The sequence below is a fragment of the Salmo salar genome, unplaced genomic scaffold (genome assembly GCF_965601325.2).
Source record: "Salmo salar unplaced genomic scaffold, fSalSal1 ptg000322l, whole genome shotgun sequence".
Lineage (NCBI taxonomy): Eukaryota > Metazoa > Chordata > Actinopteri > Salmoniformes > Salmonidae > Salmo > Salmo salar.
The window spans coordinates 654,374-674,766 of NW_027675349.1; the positions used below are offsets into that span (position 1 = coordinate 654,374).

Here is a 20,393-nt window from a genome sequence, read left to right on the forward strand (position 1 = left end):
GACAGAAAGTTTCTGATTTTTGAAATGTTACGTAGGATGGAAAAAAGCTGCCCTTGAAACAGTCTTGATATGTTCTTCAAAAGAGAGATCAGGGTCCAGAGTAACGCCGAGGTCCTTCACAGTTTTATTTGAGACGACTGTACAACCATCAAGATTAATTGTCAGATTGAACAGAATATCTCTTTGTTTCTTGGGACCTAGAACAAGCATCTCTGTTTTGTCCGAGTTTAAAAGTAGAAAGTTTGCAGCCATCCACTTCCTTATGTCTGAAACACAGGCTTCTAGCGAGGGCAATTTTGGGGCTTCACCATGTTTCATTGAAATGTACAGCTGTGTGTCATCCGCATAGCAGTGAAATTTAACATTATGTTTTCGAATGACATCCCCAAGAGGTAAAATATATAGTGAAAACAATAGTGGTCCTAAAACGGAACCTTGAGGAACACCGAAATTTACAATTGATTTGTCAGAGGACAAACCATTCACAGAGACAAACTGATATCTTTCCGACAGATAAGATCTAAACCAGGCCAGAACTTGTCCATGTAGACCAATTTGGGTTTCCAATCTCTCCAAAAGAATGTGGTGATCGATGGTATCAAAAGCGACACTAAGATCTAGGAGCACGAGGACAGATGCAGAGCCTCGGTCTGACGTCATTAAAAGGTCATTTACCACCTTCACAAGTGCAGTCTCAGTGCTATGATGGGGTCTAAAACCAGACTGAAGCGTTTCGTATACATTGTTTGTCTTCAGGAAGGCAGTGAGTTGCTGTGCAACAGCTTTTTCTAAAATTTTTGAGAGGAATGGAAGATTCGATATAGGCCGATAGTTTTTTTATAATTTCTGGGTCAAGATTCGGCTTTTTCAAGAGAGGCTTTATTACTGCGACTTTTAGTGAGCTTGGTACACATCCGGTGGATAGAGCCGTTTATTATGTTCAACATAGGAGGGCCAAGTACAGGAAGCAGCTCTTTCAGTAGTTTAGTTGGAATAGGATCCAGTATGCAGCTTGAGGGTTTGGAGGCCATGATTATTTTCATCATTGTGTCAAGAGATATAGTACTAAAACACTTTAGTATCTCCCTTGATCCTAGGTTCTGGCAGAGTTGTGCAGACTCAGGACAATGGAGCTTTGGCGGAATACCCAGATTTAAAGAGGAGTCCGTAATTTGCTTTCTAATGATCATGATCTTTTCCTCAAAGAAGTTCATACATTTATTACTGCTGAAGTGAAGGCCATCCTCCATTTGCGAATGCTGCTTTTTAGTTAGCTTTGCGACAGTATCAAAAAGAAATTTCGGATTGTTCTTATTTTCCTCAATTAAGTTGGAAAAATAGGATGATCGAGCAGCAGTGAGGGCTCTTCGATACTGCACGGTACTGTCTTTCCAAGCTAGTCGGAAGACTTCCCGTTTGGTGTGGCGCCATTTCCGTTCCAATTTTCTGGAAGCTTGCTTCAGAACTCGTGTATTTTCTGTATACCAGGGAGCTAGTTTCTTATGACAGATGTTTTTAATTTTTAGGGGTGCAACTGCATCTAGGGTATTGCGCAAGGTTAAATTGAGTTCCTCGGTTAGGTGGTTAACTGATTTTTGTCCTCTGACGTCCTTGGGTAGGCAGAGGGAGTCTGGAAGGGCATCAAGGAATCTTTGGGTTGTCTGGGAATTTATAGCACGACTTTTAATGCTCCTTGGTTGGGGTCTGAGCAGATTATTTGTTGCAATTGTAAACGCAATAAAATGGTTTACAATTGCCGGCTGCCTGTATTTCTTGTGGACCGATGGAGCTCCCGGTTGTTTCTTCCACCTGTTAAATCCTGTGTAGGGCTTCTCCGTCTCTCGTTGACGGATGCTGGATACCTCTGTCAGGGTCTCCTCTGTTTACTAGATGGACAGTAACTTTAGTATTTAACCCCTCTATGTCCAAGGACCGAACTTTTGAATATTATTTTTGTGGTGCCTCAAGTAGGCTGGACACATTCCATTTTTAACAATGTTTTTTTTTCTGATAAAAACGACTTAATTGCATCCGCCATGGAGCCCAGTTTCATAACACTAACTTATGTCTCTAGTTGTGAAGTAATCGCGAAACAACATGCCATATTTTAGGTCATTTTTCACCCTGCCATCTCCTATTAGTTCTATTGAGCATCGTGGCACCAACTCACCTTCTGAACGTTCTATTCCCAGCCCATTGTTCTGCATCACAATGGCAGCATCGCTATTGGTATCAATGAGTCCTGCCTGCATTCACATTGTAGATTTACCTCAGGTAACTTATTATTAACAGGGTTACGGCTACTTTGTGAGAATGCTCACTGTTCTCCTCAGTACATGTTTTTATGACCTACATTGCTAGGGATGGCTGGCACATAGCCATCAAACATTAAACATTTTCTGGTCATGGTTAACCATATTTGTTTTCAGAAAAAGGTATACAACCTAAACAAAACCCATGCCCCTGTCCTCTTTTTCAAGATGTGGCCGATTTAAACAGCCAAGAATACCTTTTTTTATTAAGAAATAACACTTTGTTTGACAACTTGTTGTTTCTAAATGGCTGCTGGGTGATTTGATATCCATCAAAATCTTTGTTCGTAGACAGCGAATTGAGTGAATGCTGAAAAAAAAATGAAAAACTGTTCACAATTAATAAAATGTTCTAGTTCATTTTACCACTTACAACCATAAAATAACAATTTATTGCATAACAAACAATGAAACTGACATAAATCAAAAACATCATACATTTAGTTAATTATATAAAAAAATAGATATTTAGATGGGTGACATTATCTGCCAAAGTAACAGCCCTGTAGACAAATAAGAGCTCTCCAGTAGGTACCAATTATTCAAAGGCCATTTTCTCAAAAGTGAGGTTACAAGTTCATCAACGTTTATTAAAGCAGAATTACTTGCCCATTGATCCTCAACTGTAGTGTATGCTATACGATTTCTAGCCCTGAGTCTCTGCATATATCCAAAGTGAAAACACCATTTAGAATTTTGCTACATAAGACCGAATCGAGCCGGTCGATCACATTTGACTGTATAAAACCTAGCAGTACTACTGATTTCTCTGAGAGTGAGGCAGATATATATTATTACTGTATAAAACATAGCAGTACTACTGATTTCTCTGAGAGTAAGGCAGATATATAGCATTTAGCAAGAAAACATGATTATTTGTCTCTCTGATGTGAAACCATCAAGTGATAGATTTTAAACAAATACATGTCTGTTATTGAACAACCCCATGCCATGATTAGATAGTGAAAAAACACACCAATCTCTTTCAAAATGTCTTTAAGAAATAAAAGCTTATTAACAAACATTTCTGAAAAGTGATATATAGCGTTTTGGAATGAAACTTTTGTTTCCCCATCTGAGCTCAGAGTAGATGAGAGATGTAATGTTTGTCTCTGTTGTGTTAAAGTCTAATCAAGCGGAAGAGACCAGCCTCCCCTGTACCCAGCTGTGTGTCCATGAAGAGTGACTGCTCTATGGAACCCCCTATATTCTTTAGAGAGGGAGACTTTTCTACTGAACAAAGGTGAGAAGAACTCGTGTGTCATGGTCAGTGAGTTAAACAACACTGTCTAGTCATTTCTCCTCTCCCATTTTCCCATTTCTTTTTGTTGTTTTCATAATCCATAGGCTAATCCTTTTTCCCATTTTCATAGTCCTAAAACAATGTTAAAGAAACACAACATTTCCTCCCTGTGTGTGTGTGTTGTGTGTGTGTGTGTGTGTGTGTGTGTGTGTGTGTGTGTGTGTGTGTGTGTGTGTGTGTGTGTGTGTTTTGTCCACAGAAACCAACAGGAGAGATCCGAGTCAGATATTGTCAGTGGTCAGTCTCCCCCGAGTCATCAAGCAGACCTGGCCTCCATATTCAGTGTATGTGGTCGTTACGTACATTTGTTTTTGTTTACCTCAAGTTGATCTGTCAATCATTCATTAATGTGTTAATGAGAAATCAAATCAAATGTATTTATATAGCCCTTCTTACATCAGCTGATATCTCAAAGTGCTGTACAGAAACCCAATCTAAAACCCCAAACAGCAAGCAATGCATGTGAAAGAAGCACGGTGGCTAGGAAAAACTCCCTAGGAAAAACTCCCTAGAAAGGCCAAAACCTAGGAAGAAACCTAGAGAGGAACCAGGCTATGAGGGGTGGCAAGTCCTCTTCTGGCTGTGCCAGGTGGAGAGTATAACAGAACATGGCCAAGATGTTCAAATGTTCATAAATGACCAGCATGGTCAAATAATAATAATCATAGTAGTTGTCGAGGGTGCAACAAGTCAGCAACTCAAGAGTAAGTGTCAGTTGGCTTTTTCATAGCCGATCTTTGAGAGTATCTCTACCGCTCCTGCTGTCTCTAGAGAGTTGAAAACAGCAGATCTGGGACAGGTAGCATGTCCGGTGAACAGGTCAGGGTTCCATAGCCACAGGCAGAACAGTTGAAACTGGAGCAGCAGCACGGCCAGGTGGACTGGGGACAGCAAGGAGTCATCATGCCAGGTAGTCCTGAGGCATGGTCCTAGGGCTCAGGTTCTCCGAGAGAGAGAGAGAAAGAAAGAAAGAAAGAAAGAAAGAAAGAAAGAAAGAGAGAAAGAGAGAATTAGAGAGAGCATATTTAAATTCACACAGGACACTGGATAAGACAAGAGAAATACTCCAGATGTAACAGACTGACCCTAGCCCCCCGACACATAAACTACTGCAGCATAAATACTGGAGGCTGAGACAGGAGGAGTCAGGAGACACTTTAGCCCCATCCGATGATACCCCTGGATAGGGCCAAACAGGCAGGATGTAACCCCACCCACTTTGCCAAAGCACAGCCCCCACACCACTAGAGGGATATCTCCAACCACCAACTTACCATCCTGAGACAAGGCCGAGTATAGCCCACAAAGATCTCCGCCACGGCACAACCCAGACAGGAAGACCACGTCAGTGACTCAACCCACTCAAGTGACGCACCCCTCCTAGGGACGGCATGGAAGAACACCAGTAAGCCAGTGACTCAGCCCCTGTAATAGGGTTAGAGGCAGAGAATCCCAGTGGAGAGAGGGGAACTGGCCAGGCAGAGACAGCAAGGACGGTTCGTTGCTCCAGAGCCTTTCCGTTCACCTTCACACTCCTGGGCCAGACTACACTTAATCATAGGACCTACTGAAAAGATGAGTCTTCAGTAAAGACTTAAAGGTTGAGACTGAGTCTGCGTCTCTCACATGGGTAGGCAGACCATTCCATAAAAATGGAGCTCTATAGGAGAAAGCCCTGCCTCCAGCTGTTTGCTTAGAAATTCTAGGGACAATTAGGAGGCCTGCGTTTTGTGACCATAGCGTACGTGTAGGTATGTACGTCAGGACAAAATCGGAAAGATAGGTAGGAGCAAGCCCATTTAATGCTTTGTAGGTTAGCAGTAAAACCTTGAAATCAGCCCTTGCCTTAACAGGAAGCCAGTGTAGGGAGGCTAGCACTGGAGTAATATGATCACATCTTTTGGTTCTAGTCAGGATTCTAGCAGCCGTATTTAGCACTAACTGAAGTTTATTTAGTGCTTTATCCGGGTAGCCGGAAAGTAGAGCATTGCAGTAGTCCAACCTAGAAGTAACAAAAGCATGGATACATTTTTCAGCATCATTTTTGGACAGAAAGTTTCTGATTTTTGTAATGTTACGGAGATGGAAAAAGCTGTCCTTGAAACAGTCTTGATATGTTCTTCAAAAGAGAGATCAGGGTCCAGAGTAACGCCGAGGTCCTTCACAGTTTTATTTGAGACGACTGTACAACCATCCAGATTAATTGTCAGATTCAACAGAAGATCTCTTTGTTTCTTGGGACCTAGAACAAGCATTTCTGTTTGGTCCGAGTTTAAAAGTAGAAAGTTTGCAGCCATCCACTTCCTTATGTCTGAAACAAAGGCTTCTAGCAAGGGCAATTTTGGGGCTTTACCAAGTTTCATTGAAATGTACAGCTGTGTGTCATCCGCATAGCAGTGAAATTTAACATTATGTTTTCGAATGACATCCCCAAGAGGTAAACTATATAGTGAAAACAATAGTGGTCCTAAAACGGAACCTTGAGGAACACCGAAATGTACAGTTGATTTGTCAGAGGACAAACCATTCACAGAGACAAACTGATATCTTTCCGACAGATAAGATCTAAACCACGCCAGAATTTGTCCATGTAGACCAATTTGGGTTTCCAATCTCTCCAAAAGAATGTGGTGATCGATGGTATCAAATGCAGCACTAAGATCTAGGAGCACGAGGACAGATGCAGAGCCTCGGTCTGACGTCATTAACCTCTTACATCTAGATGTTCCGCTAGCGGAACACCTGCTCCAATATCCAATGATGGGCGTGGCGCGAAATACAAACTCCTCTAAAACATTTTTGTGAACGTTTATCGTGAGTAATTTAGTAAAATGTTAGCGAATTCCCCGGAAGTTTGCGGGGGTATGCTAGTTCTGAACGTCACATGCTAATGTAAAAAGCTGGTTTTTGATATAAATATGAACTTGATTGAACAAAACATGCATGTATTGTATAACATAATGTCCTAGGGTTGTCATCTGATGAAGATCATCAAAGGTGAGTGCTGCATTTAGCTGTCTTCTGGGTTTTGGTGACATTATATGCTGGCTTGAAAAATGGGTGTCTGATTATTTCTGGCTTGGTACTCTGCTGACATAATCTAATGTTTTGCTTTCGTTGTAAAGCCTTTTTGAAATCGGACAGTGTGGTTAGATTAACGAGAGTCGTGTCTTTAAATGGCTGTAAAATAGTCATATGTTTGAGAAATTGAAGTAATAGGATTTTTAAGGTTTTGAAAATCGCGCCACAGGCTGGCAGTGGCTGTTACGTAGGTGGGACGCAAGCGTCCCACCTAGCCCATAGAGGCTAATGATCATGATCTTTTCCTCAAAGAAGTTCATGAATTTATTACTGCTGAAGTGAAAGCCATCCTCTCTTGGGGAATGCTGCTTTTTAGTTAGCTTTGCGACAGTATCAAAAAGAAATTTCGGATTGTTCTTATTTTCCTCAATTAAGTTGGAAAAATAGGATGATCGAGCAGCAGTGAGGGCTCTTCGATACTGCACGGTACTGTCTTTCCAAGCTAGTCGGAAGACTTTCAGTCTAGTGTAGCACCATTTCTGTTCCAATTTTCTGGAAGCTTGCTTCAGAACTCGTGTATTTTCTGTATACCAGGGAGCTAGTTTCTTATGACAGATGTGTTTAGTTTTTAGGGGTGCAACTGCATCTAGGGTATTGCGCAAGGTTAAATTGAGTTCCTCAGTTAGGTGGTTAACTGATTTTTGTCCTCTGACGTCCTTGGGCAGGCAGAGGGAGTCTGGAAGGGCATCAAGGAATCTTTGGGTTGTCTGAGAATTTATAGCATGACTTTTAATGCTCCTTGGTTGGGGTCAGAGCAGATTATTTGTTGCGATTGCAAACGTAATAAAATGGTGGTCCGATAGTCCAGGATTATGAGGAAAAACATTAAGATCCACAACATTTATTCCATGGGACAAAACTAGGTCCTGAGTATGACTGTGGCAGTGAGTAGGTCCAGAGACATGTTGGACAAAACCCACTGAGTCGATGATGGCTCCGAAAGCCTTTTGGAGTGGGTCTGTGGACTTTTCCAGGTGAATATTAAAGTCACCAAAAATTACAATATTATCTGCTATGACTACAAGGTCCGATAGGAATTCAGGGAACTCAGTGAGGAACGCTGCATATGGCCCAGGAGGCCTGTAAACAGTAGCTATAAAAAGTGATTGAGTAGGCTGCATAGATTTCATGACTAGAAGCTCAAAAGACGAAAACGTCGTTGTTTTTTTGTTGTAAATTGACATTTGCTATCGTAAATGTTAGCAACACATCCGCCTTTGCGGGATGCGCGGGGGATATGGTCACTAGTGTAACCAGGGGGTGAGGCCTCATTTAACACAGTAAATTCATCAGGCTTAAGCCATGTTTCAGTCAGGCCAATCACATAGAGATTATGATCAGTGATTAGTTAATTGACTATAACTGCCTTGGAAGTGAGGGATCTAACATTAAGTAGCCCTATTTTGAGATGTGAGGTATCACAATCTCTTTCAATAATGGCAGGGATGGAGGAGTGAGATTGCCAAGGCGAACACCGCCATCTTTAATTTAGCCCAACCTGGGTCGAGGCACAGACACGATCTCAATGGGGATAGCTGAGCTGACTTCACTGACTGTGCTAGTGGCAGACTCCACTAAGCTGGCAGGCTGGCTAACAGCCTGCTGCCTGGCCTGCACCCTATTTCATTTTGGAGCTAGAGGAGTTAGAGCCCTGTCTATGTTCGTAGATAAGATGAGAGCACCCCTCCAGCTAGGATGGAGTCTGTCACTCCTCAACAGGCCAGGCTTGGTCCTGTTTGTGGGTGGGTCCCAGAAAGAGGGCCAATTATCTACAAATTCTATCTTTTGGGAGGGGCAGAAAACAGTTTTCAACCAGCGATTGAGTTGTGAGACTGCTGTAGAGCTCATCACTCCCCCTAACTGGGAGGGGGCCAGAGACAATTACTCAATGCCGACACATCTTTCTAGCTGATTTACACGCTGAAGCTATGTTGCGCTTGGTGACCTCTGACTGTTTCATCCTAACATCGTTGGTGCCGACGTGGATAAAAATATCTCTATACTCTCTACACTCGGCAGTTTTAGCTTTAGCCAGCACCGTCTTTAGATTAGCCTTAACCGCTTACATCTAGATGTTCCGCTAGCGGAACACCTGCTCCAATATCCAATGATGGGCGTGGCGCGAAATACAAATTCCTCTAAAATCCGAAAACTTTCATTTTTCAAACATATGACTATTTTATAGCATTTTAAAGACAAGACTCTCGTTAATCTAACCACACTGTCCGATTTCAAAAAGGCTTTACAACGAAAGCAAAACATTAGATTATGTCAGCAGAGTACCCAGCCAGAAATTATCAGACACCCATTTTTCAAGCTAGCATATAATGTCACAAAAACCCAGAAGACAGCTAAATGCAGCACTAACCTTTGATGATCTTCATCAGATGACACACCTAGGACATTATGTTATACAATACATGCATGTTTTGTTCAATCAAGTTCATATTTATATCAAAAAACAGCTTTTTACATTAGCATGTGATGTTCAGAACTAGCATACCCCCCGCAAACTTCCGGGGAATTTACTAACAATTTACTAAATTACTCACGATAAACGTTCACAAAAAGCATAACAATTATTTTAAGAATTATAGATACAGAACTCTGTGCACTCGGTATGTCCGATTTTAAAATAGCTTTTTGGTGAAAGCACATTTTACAAAATTCTAAGTACATAGCCCAGCCATCATGGGCTAGCTATTTAGACACCCGGCAAGTTTAGCCTTCACCAAAATCAGATTTACTATAAGAAAAATGGTCTTACCTTTCCTGTTCTTCGTCAGAATGCACTCCCAGGACTTCTACTTCAATAACAAATGTTGGTTTGGTCCCAAATAATCCATCGTTATATCCAAACAGCGGCGTTTTGTTCGTGCGTTCTAGACACTATCCGAAATGGTAAATCAGGGTCGTGCGCATGGCGCATTTCGTGACAAAAAAATTCTAAATATTCCATTACCGTACTTCGAAGCATGTCAACCGCTGTTTAAAATCTATTTTTATGCAATTTATCTCGTAAAAAAGCGATAATATTCCGACCGTGAATCTGTGTTTCTGTAAATAGAGGGGAAAACAGAAAGGCGGGGGCGGCCAGTGCATGCGCCTAAGCCCTTTGTCCTCTGATAGACCACTTAGCAAAAGCGCTCGTGTGTTTCAGCCAGGGCTTTGAATTACGTCATTCAGGTTTTTCCCGGGCTCTGAGAGCCCATTGGAGCCGTAGGAAGTGTCACGTAACAGCAGAGATCCTTTGTAATGAATAGAGATGACAAAGAAGGGGAAGAAATGGTCAGACAGGGTACTTCCTGTACAGAATCTTCTCACGTTTTGGCCTGCCAAATGAGTTCTGTTATACTCACAGACACCATTCAAACAGTTTTAGAAACTTTGGAGTGTTTTCTATCCAAAGCTAATAATTATATGCATATTCTAGTTTCTGGGCAGGACTAATAATCAGATTAAATCGGGTAAATCTTTTATCCAGCCGTGAAAATACTGCCCCCTAGCCATAAGAGGTTAACGTCGGTAGCCCTGCCCCCTGGTAAACAGTGTATGATCGCTGGATGATTTGTTTTAAGTCTAATACTGCGAGTAATGGAGTCGCCAATGACTAGGGTTTTCAATTTGTCAGAGCTAATGGTGGGAGAACCGATTGAAAGTTTCTGTTGGCTGAATGAGCGACACCGGTTGAGCATTCCTACAGCGTTTCCCTCCAGAAGCCATGAGAAAGTTGTCCGGCTGCGGGGACCGTACGAGGGGGTTTATACTAACGTTACTATCTGTACTTACTGGTGGCACAGACGCTGTTTCATCCTTTCCTACGCTGAAATTACCCTTGCCTAACGATTGCGTCTGAAGCTGGGCTTGCAGCACAGCTATCCTCGCCGTAAGGTGACCGTTCTCCTGTATATTATGAGTACAGCGACTGCAATTAGAAGGCATCATGTTAACCTCTATGGGCTAGGTGGGACGCTTGCGTCCCACCTACGTAACAGCCACTGCCAGCCTGTGGCGCGATTTTCAAAACCTTAAAAATCCTATTACTTCAATTTCTCAAACATATGACTATTTTACAGCCATTTAAAGACAAGACTCTCGTTAATCTAACCACACTGTCCGATTTCAAAAAGGCTTTACAACGAAAGCAAAACATTAGATTATGTCAGCAGAGTACCAAGCCAGAAATAATCAGACACCCATTTTTCAAGCCAGCATATAATGTCACCAAAACCCAGAAGACAGCTAAATGCAGCACTCACCTTTGATGATCTTCATCAGATGACAACCCTAGGACATTATGTTATACAATACATGCATGTTTTGTTCAATCAAGTTCATATTTATATCAAAAACCAGCTTTTTACATTAGCATGTGACGTTCAGAACTAGCATACCCCCCGCAAACTTCCGGGGAATTCGCTAACATTTTACTAAATTACTCACGATAAACGTTCACAAAAAGCACAACAATTATTTTAAGAATTATAGATACAGACCTCCTCTATGCACTCGATATGTCCGATTTTAAAATAGCTTTTTGGTGAAAGCACATTTTGCAATATTCTAAGTACATAGCCCAGGCATCACGGGCTCGCTATTTAGACACCCGGCAAGTTTAGCACTCACCATAATCATATTTACTATTATAAAAGTTTGATTACCTTTTGTTGTCTTCGTCAGAATGCACACCCAGGACTGCTACTTCAATAACAAATGTTGGTTTGGTCCAAAATAATCCATCGTTATATCCGAATAGCGGCGTTTTGTTCGTGCGTTCCAGACACTATCCGAAATAGTAAAGAAGTGTCACGCGCATGGCGCAATTCGTGACAATAAAATTCTAAATATTCCATTACCGTACTTCGAAGCATGTCAACCGCTGTTTAAAATCAATTTTTACGACATTTTTCTCGTAGAAAAGCGATAATATTCCGACAGGGAATCTCCTTTTCAGCAAACAGAGGAAAAAATCCCAAAGGCGGGGGCGGTCGGGGTCAAGCGCATAAGCCCAGTGTCCCTTGATCGGCCACTTGAGAAAGGCGATAATGTGTTTCAGCCTGGGGCTGGAATGACGACATTCTGTTTTTTCCCGGGCTCTGAGCGCCTATGGACGACGTGGAAAGTGTCACGTTAGAGCAGAGATCCTTAGTAAATGATAGAGATGGAAAAGAAGTTCAAGAAATGGTCAGACAGGCCACTTCCTGTAAAGGAATCTCTCAGGTTTTGACCTGCCATTTGAGTTCTGTTATACTCACAGACACCATTCAAACAGTTTTAGAAAATTTTGGGTGTTTTCTATCCATATGTAATAAGTATATGCATATTCTAGTTACTGGGTAGGAGTGGTAACCAGATTAAATCGGGTATGTTTTTTATCCAGCCGTGTCAATACTGCCCCCTAGCCCTAACAGGTTAATGTTACTACTTAGCTTCGGCTGTTGGAACTCCTGACGAACCATGTCCAGATAAATCCTCTGTAGTGAAAAAGTTGAATGAAAAAAGTTGAGTGAGGGAAAAACAAAAAATATAAACGGTAATCAAAAAGTAAAAACTGTAAAGTTGTCAGGTAGCAAAGTAGATTGGCAACAAAACGCACAGCAGCACGTAAACAAGTCTGCAAGTTGTGACCGGAAACAGGAAATTAGAAAGCATTTCTTCTCTTGCTTATCTTATTTACTTGATTTTTTTCAGTTGCTTGAAGAGAATATTATGACATTTGTGAAGAACGAGCTGAAGATGTTCAAGAGGATTCTTAGTCCTGAACTCCCAGAAGGCTTTGAGAGTCAGAAGCAGGATAAGGAAGTAGTAGATGCTGAAGATGAGAAGCAGGAGAGCAGTGCCAGAGAGGGGGCTCTGAAGATCACACTGCACGTCCTGAGGAAAATGAACCAGAAGGAGCTTGCTGACACACTGGAGAAAAGTAAGAGCTGTCTGCCTCATGTTGAATGCTGTTTTATAAAATTTAAAAGCTATAGCTAAAGTACAGCTAAAGTAGCTGTGTAACTCAATGATATTGTAGCAGCCTTAACACAACACCTAGTGACCTCATCAAGTAGTAGCAGCGATGTGTTGTGGTGATACATTTTTTGAGACAGAGAGAGAGGGAGAGGGAGAGAGAGGCAACATTAATAATACCATCAGTAATACCAATAATAATATAATCAGTCACACCAGTCTGGAATGCTTTATGAAAACATTTACACATTTATACAGTCAGTTAATAGAATAAATTATTATAATTTAAACTTCATAACAGTCCTACAATACTGTAGACATTAAAACAGACCTAATATTATTAATATCCTCTGTGTTATTTCTAGAGTCTGATGATCCTGCTGTGATTTGCCAACGTGAACTCAAATCTAATCTAAAGAAGAAGTTTCAATGTGCATTTGAGGGGATCGCTAAACAAGGAAACCCAACACTTCTCAATCAGATCTACACAGAGCTCTACATCACAGAGGGTGGAACAGGAGAGGTCAATAATGAACATGAGCTGAGACAGATTGAGACAACAACCAGGAAACAAGCAAGACCAGAGACTGCAATCAAATGTAACGACATCTTCAAACCCTTAACTGGACAAGACAAGCATATCAGAACTGTGCTGACAAAGGGAGTCGCTGGCATTGGAAAAACAGTCTCTGTGCAGAAGTTCATTCTGGACTGGGCTGAAGGAAAAGCAAATCAGGATGTCCAATTTGTATTTTCATTCCCTTTCCGGGAGCTGAATTTGATGAAAGGGGAACAACATACTTTGATTAATCTTCTCAATCACTTCTCAATGGAAACAAAACAATCAAGAATCTCCAACTATGACAAGTACAAAGTTCTGTTCATCTTTGATGGTCTGGATGAGTGCCGACTGCCCCTAGACTTCCAGAAGAACAAGATCTGTTGGGACGTCTCAGAATCAACCTCAGTGGATGTTCTGCTGACAAATCTCATCAAGGGAAATCTGCTTCCCTCTGCTCTCATCTGGATAACTACCCGACCTGCAGCAGCCAATAAGATCCCTTCATGGTGTGTTGACCAGGAAACAGAGGTACGAGGATTCAATGACCCACAGAAGGAGGAGTACTTCAGGAAGAGATTCAGTGATGAGGATCTGGCCAGCAGAATCATCTCACACATAAAGACATCAAGGAGCCTCCACATCATGTGCCACATTCCAGTCTTCTGTTGGATTTCTGCAACAGTCCTCGAACACATGCTGAAACATAAGAGAGAAGAGATGCCCAAGACTCTGACTGAGATGTACACACACCTTGTGGTGTTTCATACCAAACAGAAGAATGAAAAGTATCTTGGGAAAGAAGAGACAGGTCCACACTGGAATAAAGAGAGCATTCTGTCAATGGGAAAACTGGCTTTTCAACAGCTTGTCAAGGGCAATCTGATTTTCTATGAAGAAGACCTTAGTGAAGCTGGCATTGATGTCAATGAAGCCTCAGTGTACTCAGGATTGTGCACACAGCTCTTTAAAGAGGAATGTGGGCTGTACCAGGTCAAGGTGTATTGCTTCGTGCATCTGAGCATTCAGGAGTTTCTGGCTGCTGTATATGTGTTCCTCTCATTCATCAACAACAATGAGAATCTAATGGCCGAACTGCAAATAAAGTCGAGTAACTTTTCTTTGCAGTTCAGAGACGAGCCTGAAGTTACTTTCTACAAGAGTGCTGTGGATAAAGCCTTACAAAGTGAGACAGGAAACCTGGACCTGTTCCTCCGCTTCCTTCTGGGCCTCTCAATGGAGTCCAATCAGAAGCACTTACGAGGTCTACTGACAAAGACAAGAAGCAGCTCACAGAGCCATGAAGAGACAGTCAAGTACATCAAGGAGAAGATCAGGGAGAATCCCTCCCCAGAGAGGAGCATCAATCTGTTCCACTGTCTGAATGAACTGAATGACCATTCTCTAGTGGAGGAGATCCAAAGCTACTTGAGATCAGGAAGTCTCTCTAGAGCTGGCCTATCACCTGCAAAGTGGTCAGCTCTGGTCTTTGTGTTGCTGACTTCAGAAAAGGAGCTGGATGTGTTTGACCTGAAGAAATACTCCAGATCAGAGGAAGGTCTTCTGAGGCTGATGCCAGTGATCAACGCCTCCAGAGCTGCTCTGTGAGTACATAAAATGACATATAAGATTTAATCATCACAACGAAATATTCCGTTTAAAGAAAAGTATGTATTATAATATGTATATAATATTATATTGAAAAACATATTGAATCAATGCATTGATTTTCACATTAGTATAACATTATGACCATACAATTCTAGGAGACAGAAGGTGAATCTGTATGCTGTTTGAGAGAATAAACCAAATGCATCTACCATTGTCCTACACTACTCGTTAAATCAACAGTTGTTTAATTATTTATTTCAACTTTATTTAACCAGGTAGGCTAGTTGAGAACAAGTTCTCATTTACGACTGTGACCTGGCCAAGATAAAGCAAAGCAGTGCGACAAAAAGACAACAACACAGAGTTACACATGGAATAAACAAGCGTACAGTCAATAACAGAATAGAAAAATCTATATACAGTGTGTGCAAATGAAATAAGATTTGGGAGGTAAGGCAATAGATAGGCCATAGTGGCGGAATAATTACAATTTAGCAGTAACACCGGAGTGAATAGAGGTGCAGATGATGATGTGCAAGTTGACATACTGATGTGCAAGTTGACATACTCGAAAAAACTATATGGGAATGAGGTAGGTTGTTGGATGGGCTATTTACAGATAGGCTGTGTACAGCTGCAGTGATCGGTAAACTGCTCTGACAGCTGATGTTTAAAGTTAGTGAGGGAGATATGTCTCTAACTTCAGTGATTTTTGCAATTCATTCCAGTCATTGACAGCAGAGAACTGGAAGGAAAGGTGGCCAAAGGCCGTGTTGGCATTGGGGATGACCAGTGAAATATACTTGCTGGAGCGCGTGCTACGGGTGGGTGTTGTTATGGTGGCCAGTGAGCTGAGATAAGGCGGAGCTTTACCTAGCAAAGACTTATAGATGACCTGGAGCCAGTGGGTTCGACAAATATGTAGCGAGGGCCAGCCGACGATAGCATATAGATCGCAGTGGTGGGTAGTATATGGGGCTTCGGTGACTAAACGGATGGCACTGTGATAGACTACATCCAGTTTGCTGAGTAGAGTGTTGGAGGCTATTTTGTAAATGACATCATCGATATATACAGAGAAAAGAGTTGGCCCGAGAATTGAACCCTGTGGAACCCCATATAGACTGCCAGAGGTTCGGACAACAGGCCCTCCGATTTGACACACTGAACTCTGTCTGAGAAGTAGTTGGTGAACCAGGTGAGGCAGTCATTTCAGAAACCAAGGCTGTTGAGTCTGCCGATAAGAATATGGTGATTGACAGAGTCAAAAGCTTTGGCCAGGTCGATGAAGATGGCTGCGCAGTACTGTCTTTTATTGATGGCGGTTATGATTTAATTTAGGACCTTGAGCGTGGCTGAGGTGCACCCATGACCAGTTCGGAAACCAGATTGCATAGCGGAGAAAGTATGGTGGGTTTCGAAATGGTTAGTGATCTGTTTGTTAACTTGGCTTTCGAAGACTTTAGAGTTGAAGTCGAAAGATAAAATACACTTAGGTTGGAGTCATTAAAACTCGTTTTTCAACCACTCCACAAATGTATTGTTAACAAACTATAGTTTTGGCAAGTCGGTTCCTTTTAGGGCTGGGCGTCCCGCTTGCTCGTTCAACCTGCAGAGAAAGGAATCCTAAAATCTACTCCTAAACTTTCTTTCAACAAGTCAAAACAATTTTCTATTTACTCCTCGGGTACCCTAAAATGTAATCAAACTATAATATTTCTTTCAGATAGAAGTATGTTCAATAGGAAAAGTGTCACGTCCTGACCAGTAAAGGGGTCATTTGTAATTGTAGTATGGTAGGTGGCAGGGGGTGTTTGTTTTCTGTGGGGTTTTTTTTGGTTCTAGTTTTCTATTTCTATGTTTCTTTTTCTATGTGTGGCCAGGTATGGCTTCCAATCAGAGGCAGGTGTCTTTCGTTGTCTCTGATTGGAAGCCATACTTAGGCAGCCTGTTTTTTCTGTGATTTTGTGGGTTGTTGTTTTCTGTATAGTCTATGAACCTTACAGAACTGTTGATTGTCGTTTGTTATTTTTTTTAAAGTGTTCACTCTCTTTAAATAAATACACGAAGATGAGCACTATACCCGCTGCGTTTTGGTCCCCTTTTATCGACGCCTGTGACAATGAGGGTGTCCATGTTTACGAATTTAGGCTTGTACCTGGTAGGTTTCTTGATCATTTGTGTGAGATTGAGGGCATCTATCTTAGATTGTAGGATGGCCGGGGTGTTAAGCATATCCCAGTTTAGGTCACCTAACAGTACGAACTCTGAAAATAGATGGAGGGAAATCAATTCACATATGGTGTCCAGGGCACAGCTGGGAGCTGAGGGGGGTCTATAACAAGCGGCAGCAGTGAGAAAATTATTTCTGGAAAGATACATTTTTAAAAGCTCGAACTGGGCACAGACCTGGATAGTATGACAGAACTCTGCAGGCTATCTCTACAGTAGATTGCAACTCCGCCCTCTTTGGCAGTTCTATCTTGACGAAAAATGTTGTAGTTGGAGATGGAAATTTCTGAATTTTTGGTGGCCTTCCTAAGCCAGGATTCAGACACGGCTAGGACATCAGGGTTGGCGGAGTGTGCTAAAGCAGTGAATAAAATGAACTTAGGGAGGAGGCTTCTGATGTTAACATGCATGAAATCAAGGCTTTTACGGTTACAGAAGTCAACAAATGAGAGCCCCTGGGGAATGGGTGTAGTACTCGGGGGTAACCTCTACATTACCAGAGGAACAGAGGAGGAGTAGGATAAGGGTGCGGCTAAAGGATATAAGGACTGGTCATCCAGTGCATTGGGAACAGAGAATAAAAGGAGCAGATTTCTGGCCGTGGTAGAATAGATTCAGGGCATGATGTACAGACAAGGGTATGGCAGGATGCGAGTACAGTGGAGGTAAGCCTAGGCATAGAGTGACAATGAGAGAGGTTGCATCTCTGGAGGCCCCAGATAAGCTAGTTAAGGTCTCCGCATGTGTGGGGGGTGGGACAAAAGAGCTATCTAAGGCATTGATGTGTTGATTTGGTGTTGATTTGGAGAGCTAAGACAACTGCGGGTAAGACAACAACAACAACGGGTAAACAGCTAAGGCAACAACAATGGGTAAAAGGCGATGAATGGGCAGAGAGGGTCAGTTAGGTACACACAGGACCTGAGATTGAGGCTGGGGCCGACAGTTAAACAAAATGAAGTACCATGTTAGTGAACAGTGCAGGAGGCATCAGCTGTGTAGCCGATTGATCATAGGGTCCACTGAGCAGCAATAGGTGAGACAGGGAGCCGTTCAGTAGTCGCTACTATGGTAGGCGAGCAGTAAACACTGTGTTCAGAAAGCTAGCGGGCCGGGAGACACGGCGTTCAGAAAGCTAGCGGGCCGGGGCTAGCGGATGGCTCTTCTGCGACATCGCAATGGAAAAGCATGTTGAAAACCATCGGACAATTATGTCGGCAGACCAGTCGTGATGGATCGGCTGGGCTCCGTGTCGGCAATAAAGGCTCCAGGCCAATTGTCAAAAGAGGTATTGTTGCCCAAGAGTTAGCTGGTATACTTCGTCGGCTAGCCGGGAGATGGGCCTAGCTCGAGGCTAGCTGGTGCTAGCTTCGCGGCAGAGCCACTCGGTAGCAGCTAGCTAGTTGTGATGATCCAGTGTAATGGTCCAGAGCTTGCGGAAGGAATGGAGAAAAGCAGTCCGATATGCTCAGAGTTGATATCGCGCTGTGCAGACTAGCAGGTATTATCCGGGATAAAAGCAGCTGGAGTTTGAGCTAAAGGTAATTGGCTGGTTGCAGGAAGCTATATTTAATTCGAAAAATGAAAAAGAGATTGAAATAAATTGAAATATATGCAAAAAAAAAACAAGTCATGATGATCTCTTTGTCAGAATGTCAGGCTGTGGAGTCACAGAGGAAAAAATATACTGCCACTATTTTCACCACCAAAGAATAGCAGTGTGATTTTAATGTGATTTGACTCTTTGCAGGCTGTCAGGCTGTCTAGTCACAGAGGAAGGCTGTGCTTCTCTGGTCTCAGCTCTGAGGTCAAACCCCTCACACCTGAGAGAGCTGGATCTGAGTAACAATGACCTGAAGGATTCAGGAGTGGAGCTGCTCTCTGCTGGACTGGAGGATCCCCACTGTAAACTGGAGACTCTGAGGTCAGTATTCCTGTAGCTGGTAAACAAGTGATAACTGTTCACCAGATCCACATGTGTTTACCAGGCACACATAGTCCACACCATATGTGTTTGGACAGTGAAGATTACAGTTTTAAATTTGCTGCTATCCTGCAGCATTTTGGATTTCAGATAGAGCGTTTCATATTAGGCGACAGTACAGAATGTCACCTTTTGTTTAAAGATAGTCATACATATCTGTTTTACCGTTTAGAAATGAAATAACTTTACGTATGTAGTTCTCCCATTTGAAGAAGTCCTAATTATTTGTACAAATCATTTAGTCAAAAGTTTAGTGTTTGGTCCAATATTTTTTGCCTGCAGTGATTACATCAAGCGTGTTATTCTACAAACTTGTTGAATTCATTTGCAGTTTGTCTTAGTTGTGTTTTGGATGATATTTTTCCTAATAGAAACTGAATGTTGAATAATGTCCTGTCATCTTAGTCCGCTCACTTGAAGAACTCATAAGTATTTTGACCAGTTCACTCATAGTATATTAAAGTAGTCAAAGTAATCAAAATCTTATTAAAATATCCTAAAATAAAAACATTTGAAACATCCACAATGTTGGAGTATAGAGCCACATTTAAAACGTTAGCTTCACTGTCAAAATAGATATGGTGTGGACTGTATACTCAATACAATCTAAATCTGATACCTCACTGTCTGTCTTTTGACTGATATTGCTTTTAAACTGGTCTGGTCAGTCTACTCAAATATTTGTAATATGCATGTTTCTCTCTACAAGCAATTCCTTGATATGTAGTTTATAATAATGATACATTCATTTATTAATATATATGGCAGGTTTCAGGACACTGATGTATCTGAACATTTTGAAAAAATATACTGCCACTATTTTCACCACCAAAGAATAGCAGTGTGATTTTAATGTGATTTGACTCTTTGCAGGCTGTCAGGCTGTCTAGTCACAGAGGAAGGCTGTGCTTCTCTGGTCTCAGCTCTGAGGTCAAACCCCTCACACCTGAGAGAACTGGATCTGAGTAACAATGACCTGAAGGATTCAGGAGTGAAGCTGCTCTCTGCTGGACTGGGGAATCCCCACTGTAAACTGGAGACTCTGAGGTCAGTATTCCTGTAGTTGGTCAACAAGTGATATCTGTTCACCAGATCCACATGTGTTTACCAGGCACACATAGTCCACACCATATGTGTTTGGACAGTGAAGCTCACAGTATTAAATTCGGCGCTATGCACCAGAATTTTGGATTTGAGATAGAATGTTTCATATTAGGTGACAGTACAGAATGTCACCTTTTATTTGAGGGTATTCATACATATCTGTTTTACCGTTTAGATATGAAAGCATTTTATATATCTTGTTCTCCCATTTGAAGAAGTCTTAATTATTTGGATAAATTCACTTATATTTTA

General features: G+C 41.9%; 1 protein-coding gene across 1 annotated transcript; it reads left to right on the top strand.

Moving 5' to 3' along the window:
• Positions 1-1,167: 1,167 nt before the first annotated feature.
• LOC145850433 (NLR family CARD domain-containing protein 3-like) lies at positions 1,168-14,833 on the top strand. The gene is made up of 4 exons (XM_082971540.1): positions 1,168-3,555; positions 3,815-3,899; positions 12,388-12,616; positions 13,017-14,833. The coding sequence occupies exons 1-4, from the start codon at positions 3,488-3,490 to the stop codon at positions 14,816-14,818; spliced, it is 2,184 nt and encodes a 727-aa protein (XP_082827666.1). The 5' UTR covers positions 1,168-3,487; the 3' UTR covers positions 14,819-14,833.
• The last annotated feature ends 5,560 nt before the right edge of the window (positions 14,834-20,393 follow it).

What these genes read in the sequence shown, in the direction of transcription:
- LOC145850433 (XM_082971540.1), top strand. Translation starts at nt 3,488, where the DNA reads ATGAAGAGTGACTGCTCTATGGAACCCCCTATATTCTTTAGAGAGGGA. An exon ending in ACCTGGCCTCCATATTCAGT is followed by an intron (nt 3,900 to 12,387) that starts GTATGTGGTCGT and finishes GATTTTTTTCAG; the next exon opens with TTGCTTGAAGAGAATATTAT. An exon ending in TGCTGACACACTGGAGAAAA is followed by an intron (nt 12,617 to 13,016) that starts GTAAGAGCTGTC and finishes TGTTATTTCTAG; the next exon opens with AGTCTGATGATCCTGCTGTG.